This window comes from Pristiophorus japonicus, chromosome 4, assembly GCF_044704955.1.
Source record: "Pristiophorus japonicus isolate sPriJap1 chromosome 4, sPriJap1.hap1, whole genome shotgun sequence".
Lineage (NCBI taxonomy): Eukaryota > Metazoa > Chordata > Chondrichthyes > Pristiophoridae > Pristiophorus > Pristiophorus japonicus.
Window position 1 is genome coordinate 158,595,894 of NC_091980.1, and position 14,611 is coordinate 158,610,504.

The following is a 14,611-nucleotide window of genomic DNA, read 5'->3' on the forward strand; positions in this document are numbered from 1 at the left end:
ACAGATGCTGCCCGACCCGCTGAGATTTCCAGCATTTACTGTTGTATTATCTATCCAGAGATGCACCAATTTTCTGGAAAGCCTGAAAATGAGCCATTGGCAACCAAACTGCTCAGGATTTGAGGCTGTTGAGATTAGAGATGAGTTAATCTAAATGTCACTGGTCTTGGATCTACTGCAGTACGGATAAGCATCTGTCAACAGAGTCAGAAAAAGGTAGGGCTAGAAATTGCATAGCGTCCCGTTTGGGACAATAACTTTTGTGGGAGTACCACCGGGCAGTAAAGAATTGATTCTGCTGGGAACTTCCGCTTTAGCGCTCCAAGAGGGAAGTGGAGTGCGAAATCAAGCGCTACCACTTCCCTTGGAGCGCTAAAGGGGATGAGAGGGGTGGTCTTGGCAGATCGCTGAGAAATGTGCGGGGAAGCGCTGCCGGTTTTATAGGCCCCTTCCCTCCATTAAAGGGACGGGCTGCGTTGAATGAATCCTCAAGCTGTGTCTGTTGGGCGATATCACCTGCAATATGCGCATAACAATCCCAAGCACTCCAAGAGAGTGCATGACTGAGTAATCGCGGGTTTCAAAGAAAATGCAAAAAACCAGCAGAATGGGGACCTAAGTAAATTTTGGCGTACCTGACCACTACTGCCTTTAATTAACGCTCCCCAAGCAGTCAGCCAGGGTGACAACACCTCCTGCAGCTGCCATTGTTGACGCCCGACAATGCTGCGGGGGGCGGAAGTGAATGTTGCATCCGGGGCGGTAACGGGGCGCTGTGCACCGGATGACGTTATGATCTATGGGGCGTAAGAGATTGAGGCGCTAAGTTTTAGCGGCAGCGCAAACCTGCTAGGGATGTTCGCAGGCATCAGTGATTTCACCGCGACCGGTAGGTAAGCCATTAGTGCCCCATTACCGCCCCCGGAGGTGCTAATGGGAGGTGCAAACCAGGCCAATTTCTCGCCTGTAAAGCTTATGAGAACTCCTTTAAGGATAGGCAATTTCTGGAAATGCCATCTCAAGAGCCTGGGCTGCAGCCAAATCTAACTTCTTCAGCTGTGGCAACATATCCTAGTTGGGAAACTATTTAAGCAAGGGGTTCCACAGGTTTACTACTATAAAGCAAAGGGACACTAGTCTCTGAAGATTTGCAAACCTATCGGAGATAAGAATGCTTAACAGGTTGATTAAAACTATCTCCCCACAAACATCATTTCCTGCAGAGGTTCCAGGTGGGACTTCTTGTACCGGACAAGAAACTTGAGTTCAAAACAGTGTTAGGAAGTCTTCAGATTAAAGCTACAAACTAAGCTGAAGCAAAAAATCCCATCCCATCAGTTCAAAGAACACAAATGAAAAACTGCTAACAGTATTCAAACAGTTTCTGGCATAATAAACAAGAAGTCAACATATTGCTGACAAGAGGATAAAAAGAACTGCAGACATGCCCAAGGCCCTTCCTTACAGCAGAATGGGGGAAGATACCTTGCTGAGCATCAGATTTACTTAAACTGATGGTGTCCAAAGTGTATTTCCTGTACGGAGACGATTTGTATGTGGAGGAAGAATGAACCATTTTTCAATTACATAGGGTATTTGACAGATATACATCAATGGATCTCCAATGGTGCTGATCATGACGAGTTGATAAATGTGGTATGTTATAACATGGGCGTCCGTTCAATTCATTGCAGAACCTGCGATTACAACCTCTCCCTCTTACCCTTCTTGCACTCTACCTCCCTCCTTGACCAGCAGAATGTGTGTCTCACTTGCTCTCTTCCCTCCCACTTCGCTCTCTTCTCAGCCATCAACAGTCTCCCCCTTCAAAAGGTGCTGTCGCTGCACTCCCTTAACAGTGTCTGTCTCTCTTTCATTTCACCCACACTCAAAAGTTCTCCTTCTCTCCCGATATCTCTGAACAGGGAGCCTCTGCATCTCTCTCCCACCTCAATGTCTGTCTGTCTCTGCTCCCCTCAAGGGGGCTTCTCCCCCTTAACCTCACATCAATATCTGCTTCTCTGTTTCTCTCTTCCTTCCTTGGGCTGTAGAATAGCTGAAGTAAAGTCAAGAGTTGCTGACCAGGTAAACTCTGCATCCACATTGTTTTATTTTTCTCATTCATTTCTCTTTTCCACACGCTCTCCTCCCGCATCTCTTTTCTTTGGATTTTCCTTAACATCTTTTTTCTATTTTTAATTTTCTCTGCCCCATTTAAATTTGTTTTTTTACATCCCTCTCCTGTTTATTTCTACCTTGTTCCCCTGCCGCACACCACTTCTGCAGCATTGTCACTGCAGTAGGTCTGGGCAAACAAAAAGTTATGGAGAAAGCAGAGAAAATGGAAGGGAGTGAATCATTGGCATTTCACAAAGGTTTACTCCAGGGGGATGTAGTTTGACACATCAGTTTAGGAAGCGGAAGAATAAACTTGAAGGAGATGAACATGTGCGTGTGCTTAGTTTGGGTGTGGGGAGTGATAGAAGAGTCTCTATCTTCAGTGGTGAAATGGTTGCAGGAGATACTTGCAGGAAGATAGCTACAGTAATTCTTGAGAATGTTAGCCCTGGGGACAGAGAACTTTAATACAACGTTTACCCCCTTTGCTCCCCTGGAGGAGGGTGTTCCCAGCTTCGGGGGATAAAAGAAAGAGAAAAGCAGGGTGAACCAGGAGTGCATGATGTTCAGAGGCTTGGTAGGATGCACGAGAAGCCAGTTTATGGCTAAGTGAGTGGGGCAGCTGATGAAATCTGGTAATTTTGTGTTTTGTTAAAAGCTGCTGTTATGCGATGAATTTTATATTCAGGGATTTATAGTGGAATTGGTGACAACTTCTCACAGTGACCATACCTTGTACAGTTTCTGCTGGAATCGGATTGAATCTTGTGCAGATTTTTGCAGTGAAAACGGACTGTGAAGAAAACAAATTGCGGCGAGGGTGGGGAGGCAGAGATTTGTTTGCATAATATAAGTGATGACAAAAAGTAGAAAAGACTTAGGTTGTGAGGGAAATAATTTCTACTGGACAGGCATGATGGCAGGGACAGACCATATGTATTATAATTAATGTATATTTGTGCTGATTCATGTGCATTTAAAAAAGTAGTTTACCTCGTGCATCATAATGCTGAAACCGTACACTGCATTTCCTTGTGTTCTTTCCACCTGCAGAGGAAAAACAGTATAATCATTTCTTTCTATAAATGCTTTGGTGGGGTGAACCAGAAAATGTAATGATGTATCCAAACTAAACAGCTTACTATAACATTTCACGAGTTTTAGTTACGCAGAAAACCTGCAGCTCCTCCAATTTTCTCTCCTTACCCTCCTGAAGACAGCTTGGCCGAAATTACCCCTTTCTATAAGAGCTGTGACCACCTCAAGGAGGCGGTCAGGGTCGATAAGAACTCATTGTTCGGTTGCCGCAGAGGGGCGGCCATTTTGTAAATTGCTCTCTATATTTGGAGCGGTGTACGGGACCGTCCCGCCCGTTTTCCCACCGTGTCAGGCACGCACCGACCCCTTACCGGCCGGCGGCGACCCCCTTTCCGCCCCGCGTGGGATATTGCCACACAGGAAATTGTCCTGTGCGGAATTGCCCCGCGGGAGCGCTGCTGCCACGGACAGCTTTTCCTTCTTGTGCCGGGGCGGCACATCCGCCCTCAAAGGGGAGGGCACACTGCCGCGGTTCGATTTTATTTTAATTGTTGCCCGACTATATTATGCAAACAAATCTCTCCCTTCTCAACAGGCAGCCAGGTAACCCCCTCTTGGGTAGCGGGCCGCTGGCCCGGCCGAAACCCTCCCTGGTGGGCCAGTTTTTTCCACTAAAGTGACTGCAGAGTTCGCAGCTGCCCTCCCCTTTAAATGAAGGGGAAGGACGTTGTGACGTCATCAGCGCAGCGCTGATGACTCGGAGGGACAGTCGTTCCGACCTGTCTGCATTTCCATCCCGATGACGACGGCCACAAGATCCGACCGCACTTCCGGCCCATAGATAACACCACTTTCTCCCCGAATACAAAAACAATTCAAAGAGCTGAATTTCTCCGGATTGTCGGCTCCCCTACAACTTATCCACATGTCTAATCTTCATGTGTGAGCCCAGACACAGAACAGCAGCACCTCATTCGATTATTGGGCTATCACAGAGTTGACCAATACAGGCTTCTGGTATCTACACAAACAAAGCTCCAAGCAGGATAGCGATCAGCAGCAGAATTATAGCCAATTTTTCCCATGAACACTGATGCCATTAGTAATGCCCTCAGTGTGGAGATATATTAATTCAGCAAAACAGAGAGAAGGAATTGAACCCAAATCTTCCAGGTCTGTATAGCTCAGTGCCACATCACATGGTGCATTTACACTTTTGATCGTTGAATTGTCTGTTAGATTAATAATCTGTAAGGCTAAATATTAGATTACTTTTATACAGTGGTCTTCGAAACTAGACTATCTATCTATTGTTCTATCAAGAAAACAAATCCTACAGCAACCTTCCATTCCACAAGTGTAGAATTCAGTGCATGTGCAATGCTTGCATTGAATACCACAGGCCAGTAATGTTATTCTGGTGGATTGGAAAACCGCAAATATAACGCCCTTATTTAAAAAAGGAGGGAGACAGAAAGCAGGAAACTATAGACCAGTTAGGTTGGGTTCAGCATGTTTTATGAATGGGAAATCATGTTTGACAAATTTTCTGGAGTTCTTTGAGGATGTAATGAGCAAGGTGGATAAGGGGGAACCAGTTGGATGTGGTGTTTTTGGATTTCCAGAAGGTATTCGATAAGGTGCCACGTAAGAGGTTACTGCACAAGTTAAAAGCTCACGGGGTTGGGGGGGTAATATATTAGCATGGATAGAGGATTGGCTAAGAGAGTTGGGATAAATGGGTCATTTCCAGTTGGCAAACAGTAACGAGTGGGGTGCCACAGGGATCAGTGCTGGGGCCTCAACTATTTAAAATCAAAATTAACAACTTGGATGAAGGGACCGAGTGTAATGTAGCCAAGTTTGCTGATGATACAAAGATGGGTAGGAAAGCAAATTGTGAGGAGGACACAAATAATCTGCAAAGGGATATAGACAGGCTAAATGAGTGGGCAAAAATTTGGCAAATGGAGTATAATGTGGGAAAACTCTACCTTGTCAAGTCTTTATCAAACGCCTTTTGGAAGTCCATGTACATCAACCATATTGCTCTCACCAACCCTCTCTGTTACCTCATCAAAAAACTCATCAAGTTGGTTAAACACGATTTGCCTTTAACAAATCCATGCTGGCTTTCCTTAATTAATCCACACTTGTCCAAGTGAATGTTAATTTTGTCCTGGATTATCGTTTCTAAAAGCTGCACCTAAACCCATTCACTGCTCCATGTTAAAATTGACACCCAGAGTATTTAAATCAACCGCAAGAGATATCCCATCAATGCAATTACAGGAAGAGGTTCATGTAGGTGTGCACCAGATTCCCTGAGAGTTGTCATGATGTTTTCATACGGCGGCAGTCCAACAGTCCAGGCCTTTTTGTTCCAGGAAGAAGACTTGACAGGAGACAAGGGGCACCTGATTCAAACTTGGCTCAAGACAGTGTCATGTATGTACTTTTGGGATCACTAGCCACGAGATGGCGTCACTGTTGGAGGCCATTGGGCTGCGCGCACGTGTGTGCAGCCCAAGTATAAAAGACCAGCTATTTTGTATATGAGTCACTTTGGGCCCTTAATAAAGCAGAGCCAAGGTCATACCTCTTGGAGTTAAACAGTACTCAGTCTAACAGTTATTGCATACACAACCTTTGGAGACAAGGCAACAAGAACCTTTGCATGCAAAAATGAGCACAATTGGATTGTTGGAGTGATTTGTGGAAGGAGAAGATTGGGCAGACTTTTGTGAGCCGTCTGAGCCAGTTCTTTGCGGCCAACAAAATGGAGGAGGTCGGCGACGCAGATCGGCACCGGGCAGTGTTCCTCACGGTTTGCGGTCCAAAAATTTATGGTCTGATAAAGAGTCTACCCCTGCCTGTGAGTCCAACAGAGAAGACGAATGAAGAATTGTGTACACTGGTACATAGAAACATAGAAAATAGGTGCAGTAGGCCATTCGGCCCTTCGAGCCTGCACCGCCATTCAATGAGTTGATGGCTGAACATGCAACTTCAGTACCCCATTCCTGCTTTCTCGCCATACCCCTTGATTCCCCTAGTAGTAAGGACTACATCTACCTCCTTTTTGAATATATTTAGTGAATTGGCATCAACAACTTTCTGTGGTAGAGAATTCCACAGGTTCACCACTCTCTGGGTGAAGAAGTTTCTCCTCATCTCGGTCCTAAATGGCTTACCCCTTATCCTTAGACTGTGACCCCTGGTTCTGGTCTTCCCCAACATTGGGAACATTCTTCCTGCATCTAACCTGTCTAAACCCGTCAGAATTTTAAACGTTTCTATGAGATCCCCTCTCATTCTTCTGAACTCCAATGAATACAAGCCCAGTTGATCCAGTCTTTCTTGATATGTCAGTCCCGCCATCCCGGGAATCAGTCTGATGAACCTTCGCTGCACTCCCTCAATAGCAAGAATGTCCTTCCTCAAGTTAGGAGACCAAAACTGTACACAATACTCCAGGGTGTGGCCTCGCCAAGGCCCTGTACAACTGTAGTAACACCTCCCTGCCCCTGTACTCAAATCCCCTCGCTATGAAGGCCAACATGCCATTTGCTTTCTTAACCGCCTGCTGTACCTGCATGCCAACCTTCAATGATTGATGTATCATGACACCCAGGTCTTGTTGCACCACCCTTTTCCTAATATGTCACCATTCAGATAATAGTCTGTCTCTCTGTTTTTACCACCAAAGTGGATAACCTCACATTTATCCACATTATACTTCATCTGCCATGCATTTGCCCACTCACCTAACCTATCCAAGTCACTCTGCAGCCTCATAGCATCCTCCTTGCAGCTCACACTGCCACCCAACTTCGTGTCATCCGCAAATTTGGAGATACTACATTTAATCCCCTCATCTAAATCATTAATGTACAATATAAACAGCTGGGGCCCTAGCACAGAACTTGCGGTACCCCACTAGTCACTGCCTGCCATTCTGAAAAGTACCCGTTTACTCCTACTCTTTGCTTCCTGTCTGACAACCAGTTCTCAATCCACGTCAGCACACTACCCCCAATCCCATGTGCTTTAACTTTGCACATTAACCTCTTGTGTGGGACCTTGTCGAAAGCCTTGTGAAAGTCCAAATACACCATATCAACTGGTTCTCCCTTGTCCACTCTACTGGAAACATCCTCAAAAAATTCCAGAAGATTTGTCAAGCATGATTTCCCTTTCACAAATCCATGCTGACTTGGACCTATCATGTCACTTCTTTCCAAATGCGCTGCTATGACATCCTTAATAATTGATTCCATCATTTTACCCACTACTGAGGTCAGGCTGACCGGTCTATAATTACCTGTTTTCTCTCTCTCTACTTTTTTAAAAAGTGGGGTTACATTGGCTACCCTCCACTCCATAGAAACTGATCCAGAGTCTATGGAATGTTGGAAAATGACTGTCAATGCATCCGCTATTTCCAAGGCCACCTCAAGTACACTGGGATGCAGACCATCAGGCCCTGGGGATTTATCGGCCTTCAATCCCAACAATTTCCCCAACACAATTTCCCAACTAATAAGGATTTCCCTCAGTTCCTCCTTCTTACTAGACCCTCTGACCCCTTTTATATCCGGAAGGTTGTTTGTGTCCTCCTTAGTGAATACCGAACCAAAGTACTTGTTCAATTGGTCTGCCATTTCTTTGTTCCCCGTTATGACTTCCCCTGATTCTGACTGCAGGGGACCTACGTTTGTCTTTACAAACCTTTTTCTCTTTACATATCTATAGAAGCTTTTGCAGTCCTTCCTTGCAAGCTTCCTCTTGTACTCTATTTTCCCTGCACTAATCAAACCCTTTGTCCTCCTCTGCTGAGTTCTAAATTTCTCCCAGTCCCTGGGTTCACTGCTATTTCTGGCCAATTTGTATGCCACTTCCTTGGCTTTAATACTATCCCTGATTTCCCTTGATAGCCACGGTTGAGCCACCTTCCCTTTTTTATTTTTACGCCAGACAGGGATGTACAATTGTTGTAGTTCATCCATGCGGTCTCTAAATGTTTGCCATTGCCCATCCACTGTCAACCCCTTAAGTATCATTCGCCAATCTATCCTAGCCAATTCACGCCTCATACCTTCAGAGTTACCCTTCTTTAAGTTCTGGACCATGGTCTCTGAATTAACTGTTTCATTCTCCATTCTAATGTAGAATTCCACCATATTATGGTCACTCTTCCCCAAGGGGCCTCGCACAACAAGATTGCTAATTAATCTTCACTCATTACACAACACCCAGTTTAAGATGGCCTCCCCCCTAGTTGGTTCCTCGACATATTGGTCTAGAAAACCATCCCTTATGCACTCCAGGAAATCCTCCTCCACCGTATTGCTTCCAGTTTGGTTAGCCCAATCTATATGCATATTAAAGTCACCCATGATTACTGCTGCACCTTTATTGCATGCACCCCTAATTTCCTGTCTGATGCCCTCCCCAACATCACTACTACTGTTTGGAGGTCTGTACACAACTCCCACTAACGTTTTTTGCCCTTTGGTGTTCTGCAGCTCTACCCATATAGATTCCATATCATCCAAGCTAATGTCCTTCCTAACTACTGCATTAATCTCCTCTTTAACCAGCAATGTTACCCCACCTACCTTTTCCTTTTGTTCTATCCTTCCTGAATGTTGAATACCATTGGATGTTGAGTTCCCAGCCCTGATCATCCTGGAGCCACGTCTCTGTACTCCCAATCACATCATAACTGTTAACATCTATGTGCACAGTTAATTCATCCACCTTATTACGGATACTCCTTGCATTAAGACACAAAGCCTTCAGGCTTTTTTTTTTTAACACCCTTTGTCCTTTTAGAATTATGATGTAGTGTGGTCCTTTTTGTTTCTTGCCTTTGGTTACTCGGCCTTCCACTATTGCTTTTTACCTTTCTACCATCTGTTTCTGACTCCATATTACTTCGCCCTGTCTCGCTGCATAGGTTCCCATCCCCCTGCCATTTTAGTTTAAACACTCCCGAACTGCATCAAGCACCACCTTAAGCCAGACGAAGGCATCATCATCTTGAGATACAGATTTTACACGCACGTTTGTCCAGAGGACCAGAATGCAGCGGAATTCGTTGCCGACCTGAGACATCTAGCGGGATCGTGTAAGTTCGGGGCTGTGTTGGCAGATGTGCTGCGCAACTTCTTTGTAATCGGCATCAACCACGAGGTGATACTGCGGAAACTACTGGCGGTGGAGACGTTGGACTTGAACAGGACCATCAGGATCGCTCAGTCATACATGACGATGGATAGAAGTCTAAAGCAGATATCAGTGAAAAATCGAAACTCGGCAAGTACTGTAAATATGATTGATTCGGCGTTCGGCAGAGCAGTATATGGCAGGGCCTACCCGACTGCGTATGCGAAACCTGTGGCTGCCCAAAATCCGCCAGCCGGAATGCATCCGATTTCTCCGTGTTGGCGTTGTGGGGAAAATCACTGGCACCAGCAGTGCCGACTTAAGTAATATAGTTACAAAGGCAGTTTGAGAGTGGGACATCTCCAGCACAAGTGTCCGCAGATGAGCAAGCGTGCTGTGACACACCACGTGGAGGATAGTGGTCAGATTAGAGCGGATCCGGATACACAATCCGAGATAGCAGAGGAGGAAGTGTATGGACTGTGCTCATTCCTAACTAAGAGTAAACCAATAATGATCAATGTGAAATTTAATGGGGTGCCAGTATCGATGGAATGGCACATGTGGGCGAGTCAATCGATAATGAGCCAGAGGGCATTTGAGAAGCTGTGGGATACTAAGGCTGTGAGGCCCAGGCTGAGTCCTGTCAATGCCAAGTTGCACACTTACACCAAAGAACTCATAATGGTGATTGGCAGTGCCACAATTAAAGTGTCGTATGATGGTGCAGTTCACGAGTTACCGCTATGGATTGTGCCAGGCAATGGCCCAACGCTGTTCGGCAAGAACTGGCTTGAAAAAAATCAGATGCGATTGGAACGACATCAAGGCATTGTCGTTGGAGAAAGATACATGTGCCCAAGTACTGAGCAAGTTCCCCTCGCTGTTCGAACCAGGTATCGGCAACTTCACGGGAGCCAAGGTGCAGATCCATGTGGACTCGGATGCAAGACCCATCTATCATAAAGCTCGGGCAGTTCCGTATATGATGAGGGAGAAGGTCGAAATCGAACTGGACAGACTCCAGCGTGAAGGGATCATACCACCGGTTGAATTTAATGAATGGGCCAGTCCCATTGTTCCTGTGCTGAAAAGTGATGGCACAGTCAGAATCTATGGGGACTACAAGGCTACGATCAACAGGGTGTCGAAACAGGATCAGTACCCGTTAGCGAAGGCTGACGACTTGTTTGCAACGCTAGCCGGGGGGAAGTCATTCACCAAACTGGACTTGACGTTGGCCTACATGACACAGGAGCAAGTCGAGACGTCGAAGAGACTTACGTGCATTAACACGCATAAAGGACTGTTTATTTATCACAGTGCCCTTTTGGAATTCGCTCGGCTGCAGCAATATTTCAGAGGAACATGGAGAAACATAGAAAATAGGTGCAGGAGTAGGCCATTCGGCCCTTCGAGCCTGCACTACCATTCAATGAGTTCATACTGAACATGCAACTTCAGTACCCCATTCCTGCTTTCTCGCCATACCCCTTGATCCCCCTATTGGTAAGGTCTCCATCTACCTCCTTTTTGAATATATTTAGTGAATTGGCCTCAACAACTTTTTGTGGTAGAGAAATCCACAGGTTCACCACTCTCTGGCTGAAGAAGTTTCTCCTCATCTCGGTCCTAAATGACTTACCCCTTATCCTTAGACTGTGACCCCTGGTTCTGGACTTCCCCAACATTGGGAACATTCTTCCTGCATCTAACCTGTCTAAACCTGTCAAAATTTTAAACATTTCTATGAGATCCCCTCTCATTCTTCTGAACTCCAGTGAATACAAGCCCAGTTGATCCAGTCTTTCTTGATATGTCAGTCCCGCCATCCCGGGAATCAGTCTGGTGAACCTTCGCTGTCCTCCCTCAATAGCAAGAATGTCCTTCCTCAAGTTAGGAGACCAAAACTGTACACAATACTCCAGGTGTGGCCTCACCAAGGCCCTGTACAACTGTAGTAACACCTCCCTGCCCCTGTACTCAAATCCCCTTGCTATGAAGGACAACATGCCATTTGCTTTCTTAACCACCTGCTGTACCTGCATGCCAACCTTCTGAAGTCTACTGAAGTCCGTCCCAAGAACCGTCGTGTTCCAAGATGACATCCTGACATCGTGACTCCGAGGAACATCTGAACAACCTGGAAGAGGTTCTACATCGTCTGGACAAAGTGGGACTCAGACGAAAACGCTCGAAGTGGCACCAGAGGTTGAATTCCTGGGGAGGAAAATTGCTGCTGACAGCATCAGGCCCACGAACGCGAAAACGAAGGCCATCAAGATTGCACCCAAGCCGCAGAATGTGACGGAGCTGCGTTCGTTCCTGGGTCTACTCAACTATTTCGGTAACTTCCTACCTAAATTGAGCATCTTATTAGAACCACTGCACATGCTGCTAAGAAAAGGCGACAACTGGGTGTGGAGTGCGTCTCACAACAGAGCTTTTGAGAAAGCCACTAATCTGCTTTGCTCTAACAAGCTGCTGGTACATTATGACCCATGTAAACATTTAGCATTGGCCTGTGATGCTTCGTCATATGGAATTGGTTGCATACTCCAACAAGCTAATGAGTCGGGTAAATTTCAATCAGTCGCGTATGCTTCAAAAAGTTTGTCTAAAGCGGAAAGAACCTACAGCATGGTAGAGAAAGAAGCACTAGCCTGTGTGTATGGGGTTAAAAAGATGCATCAGTACCTGTTTGGTCTTCGGTTTGAACTGGAGACAGATCACAAGCCGCTCATTTCACTGTTCTCTGAAAACAAAGGTATCAATACCAATGCTTCATCCCACATCCCAAGGTGGGCGCTGACATTATCCCCTTATGATTATGTCATTCGCCATCGACTTGGCACTGAGAATTGTGCCGATGCTTTGAGCCGTTTGCCGCTGCCCACACCGGAGGTGGAAGAGCCACAACCGGCGGATCTTTTGTTAGTTCTGGATGCTTTTGAGAGTGAAGGAACCCCTGTCACGGCTCAACATGTTAAGACCTGGACCAGCCAGGACCCGATTTTAATCGGTGGTGAAGAGTTGCATCCTCAAAGGTGATTGGTCTGCCATACCCAAGCAAATGTGCGAGGAGACCAAACCTTACATTCATCACAAAGACGAACTGTCTATTCAGTTGGATTGTATACTGTGGGGCAGTCGTGTTGTTATGCCCAAGAAAGGAAGAGAGAAATTTGTACGCGAGCTACATAGCACACATCTCAGCATTGTAATGATGAAAGCCATTGCCAGGTCTCGTGTATGGTGGCCGGGAATTGATTCTGAGCTGGAATCATGTGTGCATCAGTGCAACACTTGTATGCAGCTCAGCAAAGCACCAGTGGAATCGCCGCTGAGTCTGTGGTCGTGGCCGTCCAAATCATGGTCCAGGATCCACATAGACTTTGCAGGTCCCTTCCTGGGGAAGATGATTTTAGTTGTGGTGGATGCATATTCGAAGTGGATAGAGTGTATAATCATGTCATCCAGCACATCCACAGCTACCATTGAGAATCTCAGTGTCATGTTCATGACACATGGTCTGCCTGACATCGTTGTTAATGACAACGGATCGTGCTTCACCAGTCAGGAGTTTCAAGAGTTCACGAAACTCAATGGTATAAAACATGTAAGGTCAGCACTGTTCAAACCTGCATCCAATGGGCAAGCAGAACGTGCTGTCCAAATCATAAAGCAGAGTATGAAGCGAGTAACCCAAGGGTCACTGTAGATCCGCCTGTCATGCATACTGCTTAGTTACAGGACAAGACCACACATGCTTACCGGGGACTTGCCTACTGAACTAATGATGGAGGTGTCTTAATACCAAGCTATCTCTTGTACACCCTGACTTGAATAATCATGGTGAATATGGAAGACAAAGTCAGCAAGGGTATCACGATCGTGCAGCTGTGTCACGCGATATTTCTGTAAATGATCCTGTATATGTTCTGAATTATGGTCAGGGTCCCAAGTGGATCGCTGGTACTGTCATGGCCAAGGAGGGCAACAGAGTATTTATTGTCAAACTCAAAAATGGGCAAACATGCAGGAAACATATGGATCAGAAAAGCTGTAGCATACAGACGAACCGGAACAGTCGGAGGAAGAGATAGTCGACAACCAACCCCAGTCATCAGAGGACTCAAGTGAATCAGGACTTTCAATCACTGACACGTTCAATGAAATGGACTTTCAATCCCTGACATGGCCATTGCCACTCCCGCCAGGTCAGTCACCCAGCCGCCAGTCATAACAGACTCTGAACACTCACCCAAGGCTGGAGTTGAACTGAGACGGTCAACCCGGGAGCGTAAAACACCGGACCGTCTCAACCTACCCCCAGTCATCATGACAATATCCCCTTCTGAGATATTAACACAGTCGTTTACAAATTGAGACGGTCCGGTGTTTTACGCTCCCGGGTTGACCGTCTCAGTTCAACTCCAGCCTTGGGTGAGTGTTCAGAGTCTGTTGTGACTGGTGGCTGGGTGGCTGACCTGGCGGGAGTGGCAATGGCCATGTCAGGGATTGAAAGTCCATTTTCATTGAACATGTCAGTGATTGAAAATCCCAATTCACTGATGACCACTGAGTCTTCTGATGACTGGGGGTAGGTTGGTTGGTCGTCGATTGTCTCTTCCTCCGACTGTTCCGGTTCGTCTGTGTACCACAGCTTTGTCTGATCCATATGTTTCCTGCATGTTTGCCCATTTTTGAGCTTGACAATAAATACTGTTGCCCTCCTTGGCCATGACAGTACCAGCGATCCACTTGAGACCCTGACCATAATTCAGAACATATACAGGATCATTTACAGAAATATCGTGTGACACAGCTGCTCGATCGTGATACCCTTGCTGACTTTGTCTTCTATATTCACTTTGGGCCTTAATAAAGCAGAGCCAAGGTCATACCTCCTGGAGTTAAACAGTACTCAGTCTAATAGTTATTGCATACACAACAGACACCTGTGAGGAACCCCATCAATGAGGCGCAGGACCAGCAGTGAGCAACGTGACCACCAGGTGTGTCACAGAGCAAGCCAATGGAATGTTGAAGATGCACTTAAAAAAAATTCCTTCATGGGATGTGGGCGTCGCTCGCCAGGCTGGCATTTATTGCCCATCCTTAACTGCCCTCGAGAAGGTGGAGGTGAGCCGCCTTCTTGAACCACTGCAGTCCGTGTGGTGACGGTACTCCCACAGTGCTGTTAGGGAGGGAGTTCCAGGATTTTGACCCAGCGACGATGAAGGAACAGCCATACATGTCCAAATCAGGATGGTGCGTGGCT

The 14,611-nt window shown here is 46.2% G+C and overlaps 1 protein-coding gene across 9 annotated transcripts in view; it reads right to left on the reverse strand.

Moving 5' to 3' along the window:
• LOC139263132 (coiled-coil domain-containing protein 9-like) overlaps positions 1–14,611 on the reverse strand; it is a 367,644-nt gene that overhangs the window by 112,461 nt on the left and 240,572 nt on the right. For all 9 annotated transcript variants that reach the window (XM_070878722.1, XM_070878724.1, XM_070878721.1 and 6 more), the window contains one exon: positions 3,112–3,165. In XM_070878722.1, coding sequence (XP_070734823.1) covers positions 3,112–3,165 — 54 coding nt within the window. The remainder of the gene's footprint in view (positions 1–3,111; positions 3,166–14,611) is intronic.